General features: G+C 39.4%; 1 protein-coding gene across 1 annotated transcript in view; it reads right to left on the reverse strand.

The window, feature by feature from the left end:
* Positions 1–2334: 2334 nt before the first annotated feature.
* Positions 2335–19269, reverse strand: part of dnah9 (dynein, axonemal, heavy chain 9) — a 95127-nt gene continuing 78192 nt past the window's right edge. The window contains exons 63-69 of the mRNA XM_026277343.1: positions 16231–16458; positions 13733–13924; positions 11596–11787; positions 9766–9936; positions 7717–7899; positions 6207–6596; positions 2335–3532 (exon numbers count right to left, since the gene is read on the reverse strand). Of these exons, the coding sequence (XP_026133128.1) occupies positions 3305–3532; positions 6207–6596; positions 7717–7899; positions 9766–9936; positions 11596–11787; positions 13733–13924; positions 16231–16458 (1584 nt within the window). The 3' untranslated portion in view covers positions 2335–3304. The remainder of the gene's footprint in view (positions 3533–6206; positions 6597–7716; positions 7900–9765; positions 9937–11595; positions 11788–13732; positions 13925–16230; positions 16459–19269) is intronic.

Consider the following 19269-nt stretch of genomic DNA (forward strand, 5'->3'; position numbering starts at 1 on the left):
ATGATAACAAATAATATAGATAAACAATGAACACGTTAAACGAAAACACAGACACAAGACCAAAGTAGGAATGTCCTTTAATGTTTGTTGTTTGCCTGTTGCTCTTGGACAGTTAAATATGGAAGCCCGTTTGCGCTATGCTAAAAAAAAAAATAAAAAAAATAACAAGGTCATTGTGACTTTTTATCTCACAATTCTGACTGTTTTTCTCATAACTGTGAGTTCATATCTTGCAATTCTGACTTTATAACTTGCAATTGAGAGTTATAAAGTCAGAATTTCAAGATATAAAGCAAGAACCTGTATGAGTTTCTTTATGGAAAAGGCTGAATGTTCTAAAATAAAAGTGATCAGGGGCTGGTTGCAATGCTTTCACTTACAAGTTAGTAATCCATTTTTTTTTTTTTTTTTTTTAATCTTTGAATCTAAAAGATCTAGAAACAACCTGAAAGGGATAGTTCAAATTACCATTTAATTTACTCACATCCAGGCCATCCTGGGTGTATATGACTCTCTTCTCTCAGAGGAATGCTGTCAGAGTTTAATTAAAAAATGTCCTGGCTTTTCCAAGGTTTATAATGCCAGTGAATGGTGGTCTAGATTTTAAAGCCCTAAAAAGTGCATCCAACCATCATAAAAATTGCTTCAGGATGTTAATGCATGTTTCCTGAAGCAAATCAATACATCTGATACATCATGAACGTGTACAACTGTCAATTACAGTTTTTGACATTTTAAACATATTTATTTATTTTTCTTACACAAATACATAGATTGCTTCAGGAGGCCTTTAATAACCCCCAGAGCTGTGTGGAGCACTTTTTATGATGGATGCACGCACCTTATTTTGTTTCCCAATCTTGACTACCATTTAACGCCATTAAAAGCTTGGAAGAGCCAGGACATTTATTAATATAACTCAGACTATTTGTCTAAATGAATAAAGTTATATACACCTGGAGCAGCTTAAGGGTGAGAAAATTTAATAAATCATTTTTGGGTGAACCATCCCATCAAATATAGTCCATAAGACAAATGTATTTTCCAAATCTTACTGAAACCATACAATAGTAATCAGACTGAATGATTATGATTAAATATGGTTTTAAAAGAATGAATATATTTTTAATAATTGAAGCTCAAAGCTATAGTATGAGTTTAGACTTTGTGGATTTTCATTTTATTATTTTGGATCTTGAACTGCCATGTTCAGTTTCATAAAGCAAATGCCATGTTGCTTGTGAGAAAAATGCAAGAAACAATGTTTCTTAAGAAAATAAAGAAAAGTTTAAGATAATATAAAAGACTGCCATACCCTAGTGAACTCTTTAACATTGATTTGGCAGCAGTCCTGACACTGTATAATCAGCTGTATCGTGACCAACTTGATTAATTGCTTTCACCAATTTAGCCTTCATTTAATCATGGACAGCTGCCAATGTCTGTGACACAGAAACCCTGCATGCCTGAAGCATCGCAGCCTTCGCTCTGATCTCCTCTGCTGATATCCACAATCAATACAAAAGCAATCTGAGGAGAAAAGCAGATTTTCTTCTTTAATGGCTTCAAAATAAACCAGAAAACATTCATAGTCCTAATGATCCGATCTTCATCTCAGTCACAACCATGAACACACACACACACACTGATGGAACCATCACAGCTCAGGCTGGAAATAGTATGTGAATCCTTTAATTTAATAACAGCCTGATCCTGCTTTTGGCAGCAATAACCTTCACCAAACATCTGATGAAATGCTGGATCAGACCCGCACACACTCAGAAGGGATTTTCTCTTTATAAACCGGTTTTACTCTCAGACATTCTCATATGTTAGGTGTGAACAGGTCGGGACAGGGCCGCTGTTGGACCGATTTACCCCTGTGTTTGGGTTTTTCCCGTTGCGTCACCCAATGTCCAACAAGCTTCAGCTGCTAGATGGGTTGTTGTACTGTACATGTTCCTCCATGTTGTCAAAAACATTGCATCTCATGAGATTGGGTTGGTTTATGTGAATATCAAAGATTGTAGAGGTGCTTCTTTAAAACTTTCCATCTTTATGCAAGTCATCAACATTAATCTTAAGTGAGCTTGGCATTGAATAAAAAGAAAAAACATTAAAATGTGCACCGCAAGCTCCTTCAATGAAAGCATATTTGAAAAGTCCAAATGTAAATGTCTTTTGTTTGAGGCATGATTCACATTAACATTTGTGAACAGCTTCTCTTTGATTGGACTGTTCAGAAGATATTCGCCTCAGTATTCACATTCTGTTTCTCATGGTGCGCTCAAATAATACAATGAAATGTATAGTTGTTGTGATTTACCTGAAGATCAGATCCATTTTATGACCAGTTTGTTCAGAAATTATATATAAGTATTCACATACTTACTTTCTGCAAGCGTTCACGGAAATCCTTGTCTCTCTAACTCCTGACACATGTAAAGCTTCTCTGATGCAGCGTTTCATTGATGCCGAACCAAAGCCTGAAACCTCACCTTAAACTCCCCGTGTCTCTTTTGATGCTTTACCAGCGCTGATATGCGCTTCAAAAATGCAAATGTAAAATTCAGAGAACAAAGTGCACTCTTTACCGCCCTGCTGGAGCGAATAAACAAGCAGCACATTAATCATGTTTAACCGATGTGAGCACAAACAAATGAAGAAGGTTCCCGTACATTTCGTGTCGGTTTCATATTTATTTCTTTAACCCGTTTGTCTTCTATCCCTTACGCTGGGACACGAGAGAAATGAATATAAAGAGCACGGCAGAAGCTGTGTGTCACATGAAGCTCCATTTCCCGGTGCTTTGTAATTGGATTCTGGATGGATTTATTGCTTTTCTCCACATATTCTGTTTCCCTGTGGCCCCGTTTCATAGCTCAGTCTCTCTACGTGTTGTTAAGTTTTCTCAATAACAGATATAAGTGACCCTGGAGGCTCATCGCTGCCGCGCCGGCGGATCCACTGAGGTGTTGCACTTTCCTCAGACTGGCGCCACGGTTTCTCCGGGTGAGATGTTCGGATGTTATAGAACTGAGATTTGTAGGCTTCCTGTTTTAAACTTGAGAGAACAGAAGTAGAGCAAAAGTCAGTCTGTGAAAGAAAAACACACTGAACAAATATGAAACGGATTCATCAAAGTGCTTTTAATTTATCTGCATAGCAGGCCGTGTTTGTGCAAACACTTGCACTGGAGCTTGCCTTTTCCTAACGCAATTTTTCCACACACAAAAAAATAAAAGAAAATACTAAGTTCTAAAAAAGGTGCAAATAAGTCATTGGTGAAATGTGAGCAGGTAGTTTATATCTGAAGCAGCAGAGCGACTCCAGCCAGGGTCCATTTGGACGGATTCTCTTTGGTCTTCAGGTTGAAGGTCCAGATGTACGTGGGTCCACGCTGTCGGGTCTTATAGACGGGACACTGGTACAGGCTGCGGGTCTCCTGTTTATCCACAGGAATGGCTTTGATGAAAATCACCGGCATTGTGGGAGTGAGCTCCTTCAGACGAGCGTCCACCATTATGCCAGCCTACAACACAAACATCAGACCATAATAGATTTCATTATTCATTTCAAGAGACATTTAATATGAAAGGAACCTTAGCTTCATGGTAACACTTTATAATCACTCTACATGATAAATCACCAGTTAAACATATTGCATTATATGAGGTTCATAATATTATGGCATCATTTATATTATTTCAATATAACATATGCTTTTCATATGATCATATACTGTTTATTCATATTTATATTTATATGAAGTAGAGATCTTTTAAATATCAGCATGAAATGTGACGTATATCTGACTGAAACTGCTTTTTGAACACAGGGAAAATTACTGTTTGATCATGAGGGCACATAAATAAAACACACACACACACACACAAACACGCATACACACACACACACACATACGCATACACACACACACACACATATATATTCTGTCATTAATTACTCACCCTCATGTCGTTCCATTCGGATTTGAAAGTTTGAATGTGTTTCACAATGTTTATTAATTATTAATGAACATTTTTATAAAGAGGCTCCATGTTTGCAAGAAGGAAACAACTGAACTGAGTTTCTTTTTGTGGTTTAAGTATCTTAAAAGTTTGAATTGTCCTTCACTAAAGTGAAAACTCTTGAACAGGGAAACTAGCAGGAGTTCAGATGCGGGACATCTCATCGGATAGTTCATGAATTCATTAATCCTCTTCTGCTCCACAAACAACAGACCAAAGATTGCAAGTATTAAAGGGATAAATGCAAATAAAGTTGACATTGCAGTGCTCCACAGAGGACACTGTTTATGATTTCACTCTAATTGTCTCGCAGCTGCAGTAAAAGTTTATTGTGCTTTTAAACACTGATAGTTTTACGACTCTTTGAATAAATAAAGTCAGTAAAAACTGAAGCCGGCCTTGCGCATCTCGCACACGATTAGAGGAACTCATGTTAGATCTTTTACAGGGCCTGAAAACTTACGGTCACGTCTCTTTAAAACTCTCTTTAGCTGATTACACTAATTCCTCAGCTAAGAGAATATCTTCAGAAATAAGCCATACGATAACTATACGATAAGAATAATGTTATGTATATAGGCCATGGTGTATATGCCTGTGTGTTTGATGTCGTCGCAATAGGTGTTAAATCTCATTCATATAAATGAGGCCAGATCCTCCATCTCCGCTTACATGCTTTCACACTCGGATAAGCTGAAATAGCTTTTCCCAAAGGGCAAAAGGCATCCTGATTCTAAGTTTAAGTTCATCGAAGACGTATGGCGGAAAACAGTCGAGGGGCGCAGTGATTAAAATCTTCCTGTGCGTAATTAAAACTGGTTTTTCGAGACATTACCAGAAAGCTGCATGCATTTCCATTCATTAGAGCGCTAATGGTGCAAACAGACTCTTTGTTGTGGGTCTGTGCTGAAGCATGTGTGTGTGTTTCTGCAGACCTGTGTGAGCGAGTGTTAAAGTGACAGCTCTCAGAATCAACTCATTTAAGCAAATCAATTGGTAAATTAAGCAAACAATGCTGGTTAATATCCAGCTGGTGTCATTATAGTCTCAGCTGGAGAATCTCAGGTGATGCTCTACATGTCGATGCTCCTCTAGGCTTCTTCAAAGGCCGGGGAATAAAATCCGTTCCAAATCAGCGTTTTCATTTGGATTTAAATGAGCAGAAACCGCTGCCCCATTCATCAGAAATGCTGGTCAGTGTTTAAACTGCCGTTGAATTTTTCATGACAATGTAGTCAGTGTGAATTTAAGCCAGTAAATCTTACAGATGCAGTAAAATATTCATGAACGACTCATCTGTGCATAGAGGAGCTCGCTGTGTCACTGCTTACTTCACTGACTTCACCTGACCTCCAGAGAGACAGAAAAGAGATCAAATGAATCTGCCTGATTGGAAAGCTTCTAGAACTATTGACTGAACAGCCGTGTCATTAAATAACTAAATAATTATCGAAATAATTCAAATGCATCTACCTATTTTAAGTATTTATTTCATGAATCAGACAAGAAAATCTATATATCTATATCTATATATCTATATCTATATCTATATATATATATATATATATATAGATATATATATATTTTTTTTTTTGTAATAATATTTCTAATATGAACCATTTCCTAGTATATCCTATATTTGAAGTCTAAGCTCACTATCACAATCAGTTAAAGACTTAGATGCATGACTCAAGAATGCCATGTAGAAAATTTTCTTTGATTAAATTTTTTGGGGTATTCTTTTTAAATATAATATATGTATTTGAATAGCATGCAGCTGTATATTACGGGTCTGTTCATAGTCTGCGATGACAGTGAACATACTGGCACATCTTACCCCACTATCTACTCGACAAGATAACTTGACATTGATTCATTTATGAAGCACAAGGACAGAGGGAAAGGTTTAATGTGATAAGATTAAGAAAATTTCAGTGAGATTTGTTCTGGATGTCAAGCTTTTCAAGCTTTTGCTCTTTTTGCAAATATTTGCTGCTAGAACAAATGGACTGGAGTAAAGTGTGAATATGTTGCAAACAAACGCTCGCCTCGCTGCATGTACAGTCACGTCTTCACTGACTGTCATGTAGCTTTAACACTCGCTCTCATTTCAGACAGTTAAAGTCGACTGCACTATAATTCTTTCTTCTCAAAACCCATAACAGCGAGTCTGACCTGTGTGTCCCACCGGGCGCCCTCCATGAACAGGCCGTGGATGTATGCTCCCTCTCGCGGCGGCGTGCTGAAGTCCTCACGGTTCTTCTTGGTCACATCGCACTGCAGGCTCATCTTGTCCAGCGGCCACTCGTTGCGGCGAGCCATGGACTGCATGATGGCCGTCAGGAAGGACTGTGGGTTGAAGAAGCCGGCCAGCCACACCACCGAGGGCAGGGAGAAGTCAGACGTCCAGTTCTCCAGCTCCTTGATGCGGTTCAGGAGGTCCGTGAACCAGATGGCCAGACCGGATATGGACGGATAGGCACGTTTGGTCCAGGACTCGGGCACCTGGTCCAGGTAGATGGCGTTCTGGAGATTCTCCATGTCGTTGGTCATCGTGAGCTCGCCCTGAGAGAGAAACATATGGCTCAGCCTAGAAACATGTACATGTATTTGTTTCAAAGGTTCAGTTTAAATAAAGAAATCCTAAATAACAAATAAAATGATTATTAATTTAAAAAAAAAATGGAATTGATGTGCTGAGACGACCTTCTAGTGTTTGTCATTTAACGTAGATAAAGCAGGTTCAGATTCAGCTGAAGAAAAACTTTATACACGCTAATAATCAGTTTTTGAGGTCCTGAGATGAAAGATGTTAGTCAAGTGTTACTTTGGCTAAAGCCGTCACAGTTTCAGACATAAGTGGACAGAATAAATCAACAAGCATCCTTGAAAATGGTCAGTTATAATGTAAACAAACAGACTTCAGAATTTAAATGACATGAGCTCTTTAAATGACAGACTAAAAACATGTTTTTTCACACTCCATATAGCATAATTGTTTTTTAATGGAAAAGTCACAGCTGAATATGAATATATATGAAGCAAAAACATAAAGATGCATCTAAAATGTGTTTACTCTCATCTATAAACGCAGCGTCACATTGCCATGACATAATATTTCCCACAGTGCAACGTGGCTCCAAACACATTCAGGAATATGTGAATAATTTAGATTCTTTTCCCTATTGTGTCTCAGAACAACACAATAGAGGGCTTCAGTCGTTTCAGTAGGTGATCCACAGTAATGGAAATCATCTCAGTGACTCCCTGTTGAATCTGCCAAGGCCACAATCCTGCGGTAGTTAATAGTTGTCTTTTCTTCATAAGGCTTACCGTCATTCAGGGATTTAACGCAGTTAAACTAGGTCTGAAAAGAGCAACACATTCTCTCTCGCCGGCACGCTAGTGATTTCATTTCTCCCGTTACCAAGCACCAAGAAAGAGACGGATGTGTCATTCCAGCAGGTGTGCGAAGAAAGCAATAACTGACTGCATATCAGATTTTAATAATATGGCAGAAAAATCATTCAGCCACCTGATCAGCATTTGATGTGGTGATGAGATCCGTGCAGCAGCAGACAAAAGGGGTTGGGAACTCAGTACAACAGCAAGCCATTCACTTACAGGTGTGTGTGTGTGTGTGTGTGTGTGCGTCTTTATGCATCTGCACGCGTGTGTGTCTAACCTTCAGGCCTAGATTGAGCTCTTTTAGAGAGCGTTTGATCTCTTGTGTCAGGGTATTCATGCGCTCACACTCCTGTAACGCCACAACGATATACGGCGTCCTCTCCTCCACCTTCCCCATCATCTCCACCATGTTGAACTCCTCCGGAAGCTTCTCAAGGATCTCATCAAGCGCCGCTTTCACCTGGACACACAGACACACACGTCAGGGACTGCTCTGATCCATCCATCACGCTGAACACTCACAACACTCCCTGAAAGTATGCCGCTTTTTAAATACGTCATCCATTGATGCAAATATAATGATTTCATAAAAGAATTAAACAGGTTGGTAATTTTTTATTTTTTTTTTCATTAGCATAAGTGTTTTTATCTTTCTTGGCTGACTAATTTACTGGGGAAATATTATTGGTAAATCAGAACATTGCACACAGAGGAAATGATCATTTGCAGGATGAATCAAGTATTCAATTACCCTGCAGGCAATGCAATCATCTAATAAGTCCGGTCATATTATTGATGAAGGTATTACTGCTCAGGGACAGATCTCTTCTCTGAGCACAGAAACACGGCACGGTTTGGATGAAAGGGATTCAATAGAATAAATATGAACAATAATGAACAAATATATTAAACATGACAATCGAGCTAACAGAGCAGCGTCCAAGTGACTTCAGACACAGCGTGAACGTAAAGCTCGGTCTGGGCTCTTAATCGCGATCCTCTCAGCAGATCTATTTGTCTGTGTCAGATACATGAGGAGTTAATGCAAAGCGCTCATTGCTTACACATCCCAATCTCTTAACTAAAAAAGGTCAGCTGTCATAATGCATTCAAGCACTCTTCCACGACTCCCATATCTAATCTCTTAAATGTCAGAGGCCCCTGAAAGCAGCCGCTGCTGGGAAATGAGCAGAGTTGAACCTCTTCAGACACCAGTCTGTCTCCGGACGTGACGATGTGATCACCGCGACCCTTACCAAGAGCTCATTCACGCACGGAGAGTTTAATGAGGTTAAATTTGACCTCATTTATTATTTATTTATTTATTCTGTAGTAGCTCACATATCGTTCACACATGCAAAGTTGGTTTATAACATAACTGGGAAAATTGATTGCTTGGTCAATAATTCATAAAGGCCCAGACTCTGGATAAATTATGAAAATGTTCCATAGTTCTTGTAATTATTTAACTGTAGCTTTTACTGCAGTAAAAACATTGATGGCTCCTCATTACTACGTATGCTTACTTTTACATTATTTCGGTTTTAAATCGATAGCATTATAAAAAATAGCAGCTTATACATTTAGAGTATATAGCTACAACAATGTTTAATGCTTAATAAACACCGTAGTAAATTCTAGTGTGGTCATCGCTAGTTTAATAAAAGGTCTTCTTCTTTATGTTAGTGCAGGACAATGTTTTCCTGGTTAATTTAGATGTTAGTTCTTATCAATTCTCCTTTAGTAAGTAGAGCATTATTCCTTGAATCCAAATGGGTCACATGCCTTTTTAATGGGAGTAGCTTGGACATTTTTTTAAATCCATTTGAAACCTGCTGAAGGTTGCTACTCATGCAAAATTAAACTGCTCTTCAGTCATTTTGTGTAGATTATTGATCCTAGGTGCATGTTTCAGATGGGAATATAGCACTTATCATAAAATCTCTAAACACAATGAATGTAATTAGATTTAGATTTACATTATATTTAATGTAGAATTCTACAGGTTTCCATTAATCATGATATTAATATTGAGGGGTTGTACTCGCTAGATTCAGTTTCCCCAGTGGAAACCAGACGCCCCTGTACAAGTATATTTTTAGCTAGCTCTGAGTTTGGATTTGGATCAAATAGAAATTCAGCGTGTGTTCATCTCTTTTTCCCTCAAAACATTCATGTTGAATATTTATCAAAAGTATTGATTTTTATTTTTTTGCTGTGAGAAAATCAATACAGTATCAAGAGGTAAAATACTGCGATATTTTGAAATATTAATGTTCCCTTCGTAGCTAAATAATGTGGTCGAATAGGAATGTTTCTCCAGAACCTTCTCGTCGCGTGATCCGGATGTTCCCTCTCCCGATCCTCCGTCTCTGGGCTGCATTTCCAGCACCGTGCGGAAGAGCTTCTCTGACGTCTGCGTGAGGAAGCCGATCTCAGCGTTCGGGTGCAGGCCGTAAAGGTACGGGGACTCGGGTGGAAGAGCGCCATCTATGTACTGAAACAGATCCAGAGAGAGGTGATGAGGTGTGCAGCTGCGATCATCATTAGACTGGACTACACATCAAACATGAAGACACGTTCACTGAGTCCACTGCGATGTGTCTGTGTGGGGATTTAAGAGCAGTGCAGATGACATTCACACAAACAAGCGCAAACCAACACAAGCCTTCAATCCTAATCTTGAACCCAAAATATTGGCCATGCATGACCTAGCATCCCCGATACTTGACGGGATGACAGAGAAGAGGCTTTGTTAATTAGCAGTGTTCTAATCTGGGCGGCTGACACATGCAGGAGATGTTAGAGAGCAACGTGTCAATCACACAGAATGTCATAAAACGCTCAGAAGTGTCATTCAAACTCAGCATTATCTTATCAGGCATGTGCATTTGGAACGGTGTGGCATCACTCTCTTTCCACAGATAATCTTCTGTTAAACGGATGATTCTAACGTACATTTACTCACCATTCTGTTGCTCCAAACTTGTATGGCTTTTTGGAAAACAAAAGGAGTTATTGTCAAATTCTGAAAGCTGAGGATCACTTGCTACATGAGCAAGGCAGGTTTACAATTCACAATTATGGCAGGTTTTGAACCCAGAAATATATTATTAGTATATCACAGTACAGCCATAGATATGCCATCTTGGAACGTCAACGTGTCGTCAAATGAATGAATTTCAAGACGCCACAAAAACCACTTAAACTTAAATAGAAAATTGAATAAACTTTCAAAGGTAACAATGTGTTGGTTTGCGTTTTTAATACGTAATTACTTAATATTAAAGGTTTATAAAACTATTGTACCTTTTAAATGTTGTGTTAGCTAACGGCTTCATGTCTTTGTACAGTATTGTGTTAGTTTAGCAAGATAATCTGCTAGGTCTATGTAAGTCTATTGCAGATAATCATACATGCGTAAAACTAGGGTTGCAGACATACAGCCAATGTGCTCTTGAGTGTTTACGGACAGGGTTTGACCTTTCCAATATGGCGGATACGTTCTATATAACGGCCCATAGAAACAGCCGCTAATGAGGCATCTATCTATACATATCTATACGTTTAACAGTAACAGTATGAAACCCTGGACCCCAAAACCAGTCATAAGCCGCACAGGTATATTTAGTAATTGTATGGGTCAAATTATAGATTTTCTTCCACGCCAAAAATCATTAGGATATTGAGTATCATGTTCCATGAAGATATTTTTATATATTTTCTACCGTAAATATATAAAAACATATTTTTTCATAAGCAATATACATTGCTAAGGACTCAATATTTAGATTTCTTTTTTTCTTCAGTTATTTAAAGAGTTGTATCTTGGCCAAATCTTGTCCTATCCTAGAAAACATACATCAGTGGAAAGTGTATGTATTCAGATGATGTATAAATCTCAATTTCAAAAAATGTACCCTTATGGCTGGTTTGTGGGCCAGGGTCACATATACAGTTGCCTAGTCCATCTAGTGTTAGGGTTTTACATCATCTGAGCTATTCCCAGGCCCCAGTCTGACCCCAGATATAGTGCCCTTCCATCAGATCTTAACCATCTGCACTTATCACTGCGATCATTACTGATATGACACACAGCTTTATGTCCCGCAGGTCTGGATATACAAGACCGGCCAGGTTTGGTGAATCTCTGTACCTGATGATAGCCGTTGTAATCGTTGTTTCCCGGCAGACGGAAGCCAGGCGCCAGATACAGCTCTCCCTCCATCATCTCTGGCTTGATGTACTCCTCCAGATATGTGCGACACAGCCTGCGGTCCCAGTCATCGGTGATGTGACCCCCATACATGATCTCACCGAAGAGATAGCGCAGGTCATCATAGGGCACCTAGAGGAAGAGATGACAGTTCAAACCTAAACTAGTCCAAACCACTAAACCACAGCACTGAAAGCAGTAAGCCGCTCTGCTGAGGTGTTTCACTGCTCCCAAGAGTGTGTTTGAGGTATATGAGACTCATTCATTCTCTTGTGTGTGTTGAGCGTCATGCTCTGCAGCCCCTGCGGATGAGAGTTACGGCCGTGTTTGAACGGCGACTCTGAGTAATGTGATTAAGCTAATGTGGGTGTGTGACGGTGCGGCGCCTGGGCCAGATGAAGCCGTTCCCAGGTGAGAGGAGGTAAATGCGAGTGCTGTGACCTGCAGAGATGGAGTGTGGGCAAAATGATTGGAGAGCAAAGCCGAAATGCGTCAGAGATGTAGGAAAGAACAGCAGCTCATTACATATTCAACCCTGTCTCTGTTTGTTGGTGAACCACAGTCAATCTGTTGATATTAGAGCTTCCAAATTTGGTTTTTGAATTACTAAAACGTCTCATAACAAAATGTGCATAATTAAAGTGCATAAAGAGCTGGATTCATATGTTCTGGTTTTGTTTGTTTTTTTTCCAAATGATTTGCCTCCATTTGTGAAACACTAATCAATATAATGCATCTAGATGGTGATTTATACCAAAGACTATAGAATACCCACGACTTATCACTTGTGTAGTTTTGTATGGGGAAAAATGCAACACTTAATATGGCCGCTTAATTGCAGGAAGCCCCGCCTTCTGAATGAAAGAGCCAATCGCTAATCGGTAAAGTCAGCATGTCACTGCAGCTGCCGTTAGAAGTCCCAGTTGCTATAGAAACAGTCAGCGCTATGAGAAGTTTTCTTAGGACTGTGCTTGCGCACTGGCTGATCTAGCCTGAGAAATAAGCTTTTTATAATGCTTTTTGAGCAAAAGTTGCAACATTTATAACACAGTGGTTGTCAGATTTCTTTGGTGATTTTGAATATAAAATGTAATCCTAAACTTAGTGAACAGTTTTGGAGAATTTAATGCTTCCCCAGTCAAAGAGATAGAAGCTCCACTTGGATGCCCGAGAGGCGTTTCAAAGATGGCCGCCGAGTGACATGACTTGTCTTAAAAGAGACTTTGTTTATACTCAGTGCTGGGGTATATGTAATATGAGTTACGTAAACGAATTACTTTTTTCAAGTAACTAATAAAATAATGCATTACTTTTATATTTACAAAAAAATAACACTGTTTATATTCCTATAAAAGACCATACAATCAGTCTATATAACTGCATACTATATTCCAAGCCTTTGGAACCCAGATGGAAATTCAAGTCATAGTCCCCCGATGACCCCCTGCTGTTGGAATATAAGTCTATTTGATGAATTTATTTGTCCATTTTGTATCTTGGCAATATGAATTACCGTCGACTTTCAGTCTATGTAAAACATAAGGCTGGATATTCTTATTCATTTAGAATTTTTGGGTGAACTATCTCTTTAAAGGTTTGAAAACCTCCCAATGACTTCAACAGATACATTTGCACACTGAATTATGCCTGTAATTGATGTCCTAGCATATATTTAAAGTATTTATAGCTATAGTCATACGCAGCACTCGAGTGAAACATGACGCTTGCTGAGAATCATGACAATGGTTTTAATGCATCATTACACTGAACCAAATGTATCTAACACTGCTCTGCTGCCTCACACTGCTATTTCCTTCAGGAAATGACGATCTAGTTCAAGTCCATAGCTCTTTAGCGCTGGGGTTTCGCCATTAAAGGAAGCAGTGATGCTTAATTGCTGGGTGCAATGAAGGGCATGAATATTAAATTGGGAGCAGGTTGTTGTGTAAGTGTGGGTGAGTAATTACACACGCTCCAGACCCACATCAGTCTCTTTTAACACAGCGTATGTCAGCAGGCGTTCCACTCTCCCTAGTTCAATAAGTACACTCACATAAATAAACTCTACTTCTCTCACCTTGGTGTTGGCCTCCAGATAGTTGTAGAGCACGTTGACGGAGATGGTCAGGTCTCCGGTGTTGAATGGGTAACTCCGGTTCCAGCCCTGAGGGCCGAACTTCCTCCGCTCCGCCACCACTGCGTGGAAGTAGCACAGGGCGAAGAGGATGCTTTTGAACTCGTTCTCGCGGGCACACATCTCCAGAGTATCCTGTCAATTAGGACACATTGGTATCACGCTTCACATTCTGCCAACAAGCTCCGACCGGAGAACAAAGAGAAAGCGTTCAAAGTAAAAACCTTTGCGTTCCTCTTTCATTGTCAGCATTCCCAGTGGACACCGGGCATTAGGACAGACAAAAGAATGACTCCATTCCAATATATTTAGGAGCTGAGATTCCTTTTTAATTGTCACTGCTTGTCATAGCTTTCATCGCTGGGCTCATTATTTGAAACAACTTCAATTAGTGTGTGTGTGTGTGTGTGTGTGTGTGTGTGTTTGACATCCAAATGGCATCTCAACCTCATGGGATTCCTTTGTTTGCACAAGAAACCCAATAATGCTGTTAAAAAATCTCCTTTGCTTATGAATATGTCTCCAGTAGTGTTAGCTCTTATATGTCGCTGTGCTGGTGTGACTGACTTAAGGAGCTTTAATAATAGAGCAGGAGGAGTTAAAGCTCTGATCCATTAACATTCTGCACACAACACCAGCGATCTGTCTACAGAATGAGATTATGATCTCCATAGCTACGTTTAATGGCTCGTCACAATCAAACCAATCACGAAGAGTTAAAAATCATTTCCATTAGCCCTGAATTTGACAACGCCAACAGGAAGCAATTGACTCTGCTCTTTGCCAGGACAGCTAAAAAGGTCAATATGAAAGTAGCTGTCATTTTCTGGATTACTGCTGCTTACTAGAGTTTGAGAGCTGTTTAGGCCTTTTTCTCTGCCATTGATTTACTTTCGAGGTGCGTACATGACTAGAATGTGACTCGTTCGCCGCAGGAACCCTCCTAGAAAGCTACAGTACGAGTGTTGCTACAGCACTGATCTGGCAGATAGTCATCGGCACATTAAATCGGCCTAGAGTGAGCTGGAAAGTCACGGATGGGGTTCGTCGATAACACATGCAGAATTTTAATTAACAGAAGCGCCGCAAACAGAGACTCTCTCATAACAAGCAAAACGGCCCCACAGATGGCCACTATTGTATTAACCAGATCCAAGATAAACAAAACAGCACAATTTGCATTTATGCGACTTTACAGAAAACATGACATGGGTTAATAAAATGCCACTTTTACCCCTGCCTTATTCAAAAATGCAATAGAAATGCAATTCATACATACAGTGACTTGAACACACTTTTTCTATAATTGACATTCTGGTATATTTCACATGGCATGTGTCAGAGTGTTACAACTGTTCTAATATTAATGCTTATTTATATTTGAGTAAAAACTGAAGAAATTAATCAATCAATCAATCAATCAATTAAAGTTTCAATTCATAATCTGAATATAGAATTAAAGGGTTAGTTCACCCCAAAATGAAAATAATATCATTAATTACTTTAACCTGTAAGACCTTTGTTCATCTTCAGAACACAAATTAAGATATTTTTGATGAAATCGGAGAGCTATCTCATCCTCCATAGACAGCAATGCAACTGAAATGTTCCCAAGTCTAGAAACATTGTAAATTCATCGGTAAAACAGTCCATGTGACATCAGTTTTGTGATGCTATGAGAAAACCTTTTTTTTTTTTTTTTTTTTGCACAAAGAAAACAAAAATAACACAATTTATCCAAACATTCTTCTCCCCCGAGTTACGTCTTCCACCATTTTTTAAACGTTTTGGATGTAATCACCATTGTTTACGTTCGGGGGGAAAGTGCGCACATGAACGTAATCTGCGTTGTTTACGCTTAGGGGAAAGCATGCATTTTAATACTTTCTAAAATGCCAGAAGATGTAATTCGGGGGAGAAGAATTGTTGATTAAATAATTGCAAAACTGAAGTTGAAAAACTGATGTCCCATGGACTGTTTTACCAACATATTTACTACATTTCTGGACCTAGGAACATTTTAGTTGCGTTGCTGTCCATGGAGGGTCAGAAAGCTCTTAGATTTTATCCCCAATATCTTAATTTGTGTTTTGAAGATGAATTAAAGTCTTACGGGTTTGTAACGACATGGGGGTGAGTAATTAATGACAGAATTTTCATTTTGGGGTGAAAAAAGCCTTTAAGGTGGGTGGTTGGTGGGTGTCAGTGAATTACAAAAGTTACAACTTTTTTGAGCTAATATTGTGCAAAGTAACCTTTTGTGGAACAGAAAACAATAGGTTTGTAGTGGTATGTGACTGTACTTATACTGTATGTACTTCTGTCAATGCAACCAATAACATCATTAAGAACATATTTATCCAGAGCAGCTTCCTATAGGACCGTGGAGTAGCTGCATTGTGAGTTATTGGAGCGGAGTGAACATGTACAGGTCGCTCTACCTGGTTGAAGTTGTCCAGGGCTTTGTGAAGGTTGGCATGCATGCCCATGGGTGGCTCATTGGTGATCTTGATGGAGTTCTCCAGGATGCCCTGTGGGATGATGTGGCCATCGGGTGAGGAGGACGGCTCTGCACTAATGAACACCCTGAAGCTCTGGTGGCTTCCCTCTGCATGCTGCTCCAGCTTCTTCTCCAGCATTCCCAGCCATTTAGCCACCAAGTGGATATTCTAGTTTAAAAAAAACAGTTAACAAGAAGTTGCAATTTATACAACGAGCACTTCCCTGTAGCATTATCGTGCTGTATGCTGTTATTTGTCAGTATGGCTTTCGTAAATGGGATGTAAAAATCCTGTAAAAATGTCTTACATGTCTTAAGCTCTAAACTAAAATGTTTTGCATTTTGTTAAAAAATCTAATGCATAAAAGAGAATCTGGTTACAAAAACAACTGTGCCATTAAAATAACAATAACTGATAATGCAGGAGCACAAACGATCACCTCCTTAATGCTGTTATCTGCCGAATATATCATTGCTCTGAATGAACTGTCACAGTGTTAAAATCACTATTACAGCGCTATTGATTCACAGAATGATTTAAATGAAAGAAAATAAACCTCTAAATTATATCAATATTGCAATTGGCTGGAAATGACTTGAAAGTACCAAGGATGAGCTGAAAGCCTCCTCAAAACAAAGTGCCACTTTAACTTTTAGCTTGTCAACACAAATGAAGGGTTTCTTTCTCCAGGGCACAGACAGACATAATGTCTCTCTGAGACGAAACAGAAGCTAAAAGCTTCAGAGCCATCTGCAGTTTTTACTATCCCAGGTGAGATGTGTGTTGTTGGCTGCGTTTGAAACTTAAAAATGCAGGCAATTTCTCAGGAACATTGGATGTGTAAAACACAAAGACGCTTTCATGTTTTGTGGTTTATATAGGAGGAGATTTGATTATAACTGAAAACAATGGCATTCCGCCGTTCACTCCAATTATAAAGTGTATCCTATAATTTGTAGTGAAAAAGGAGTATTAGAAAAATGCTCAACTGATGTGACTGTACTTCACAGTGAGTCATAATTTCATTATTTCCATGGTTCTGTTCCCTCATACAGCATGTCTTTTGTAACTGGTCTTTCCTGCTGAATCTGCCCGTAAAGCCTGATAACGGCTGGCTGAATGCGGCATATTCCTTCCAGAAAAGCCATTAAAGTTAAACACAATCCTTGCAGCAGCTTTTCAAGTAATAGTCGTCCCTGAGCGAATTCACCTTGCTCTCCAGGTCTCTTCTCATTGTGTATCTAAAAGGGTACATTTCTAGCGGGAGGGGGACTCTGGTCACTGTAAGCCACTTGATTCCCAGGACTGAGGATTTTCTGCTCTAGTATTAGCGATTGATTGCCTCTCTACGGTGAGTGGATTTCTGCATTTCTGCTGGCCGGGACCCCGTGTGCTGCAATATAATTAACCTTCACTGGAGGGGAACTTTCCATTGACCCGCCGTCTCCCAGCCCGAGACTGAATTCATAAGTGGACTGAAACAGGAGATGAGACGGCAGATGAAGATTGTGGATAGGCCGAACAGAGATGGGAATCTATGGATCCATTGAATTAGACAATTAAATAGCGCGTTTCTGATCAGCCGGAGGATTTGGAGTAAAGATGTTCACATTCTGCTGCCGTTTCATTCCCGTTGATACAAGTCATTGTGATTCTGCGCAGGAGTCTCATTCCGGTGCGTTCAATGATGCAGCACGTTTATCTAGATACATCTGAACATCTGAATTCAGACCATAACCTACCTCGTTTTCTTGACATATTGATCACGATTGTGTTTTTAATCAAACCGCGTCCATTTTGCCAATTTGTACATTTGGGTGGCTGTTGGACGGCGTCCAGACTAATATGTGTAATGAGCAGCAGTGGCCGAGCGGACGCTGCCTTCACAGTGACATTGGGATGAAATGTCGGCGCTCTAATGGACTCATTAGTGAAGTGCGGCTGTTTGCCTCCGTGGGCCGGCGGCGTGAGTGTGGGGCATTTCTCTCTCCCAGCACAGCACAACAGGTCATTAATCAGCCGGGAGGCACACGCTGGCCAGACATTTGCTTTGCCAGTTAAGTGCTAATGCACAAGCAGCATTCTTCATCTGAGACACGCTATCGTCATACTGCTCTGGTTTAAACATGTAGGGGGAAAGCACACGATGATACACTAATGATGCACATCAGGAAACTGCTGAATGCAATGATTGAGGAATGCTGCAGGTACATTACTGTAACTGTACATCATCACTCCACCACTGCCATCCAGGCCAGTGTTATTTTACAATAAATGAGATGCTATTATAGTTTTCACAAAAAACGTTCAATACAGTTTTTATGTCTGCAGTTTGCTTTTCATATTCATTTTAAAGATTTAGAACCAGAATCATTTTAGAATCAGACTTATTAACATCTATGCTTACACATAAACAGTGCGCAGAATTAGACTATAGACTTAGAATGACACCAATTAAGACAAATGTAATAAGATAAATAAATAAATGAATAATGTGTGAGATTTCACGCCCATTCAGTCCTGCTAGTAAATTAGAAATTAATTAAGAAATTAAAAGCTTGTCAGTGAACTACGGCTCTGATGTGTAAAGACACAAAATGATCGGTCTGCGCAAGAGACTGAACACTATTTATATTGTATTTTACCTCTGATTCATGCAGTATCTGAACTCTCCTGGGCACGTCCTAGTATGCGTGTTGATCTTTTTGTGTCTTTTACACATCAATGTACCGTCACGAGCCACAGGGTTTAATTTGGTTTTGTTTGTGTATGCTTTTTTTTTTTTTTTTTATTGTATGTTTTAGCCCTGATTCCCATCCACTTCCATTATAAGACTGTTAGACTGCAAAGGTTTGAGCTAAAAATCTCAGTTTGTGTTCTATTGAAGAAATAAAGTCACCTACATCTTGGATGCCCTAGGGGTAAGCAGATACACATCACATTTTCATTTTTGGGTGAACTATCCCTTTAAGACTGGTT

Source organism: Carassius auratus, chromosome 12, assembly GCF_003368295.1.
Source record: "Carassius auratus strain Wakin chromosome 12, ASM336829v1, whole genome shotgun sequence".
In the NCBI taxonomy this organism is placed as follows: domain Eukaryota; kingdom Metazoa; phylum Chordata; class Actinopteri; order Cypriniformes; family Cyprinidae; genus Carassius; species Carassius auratus.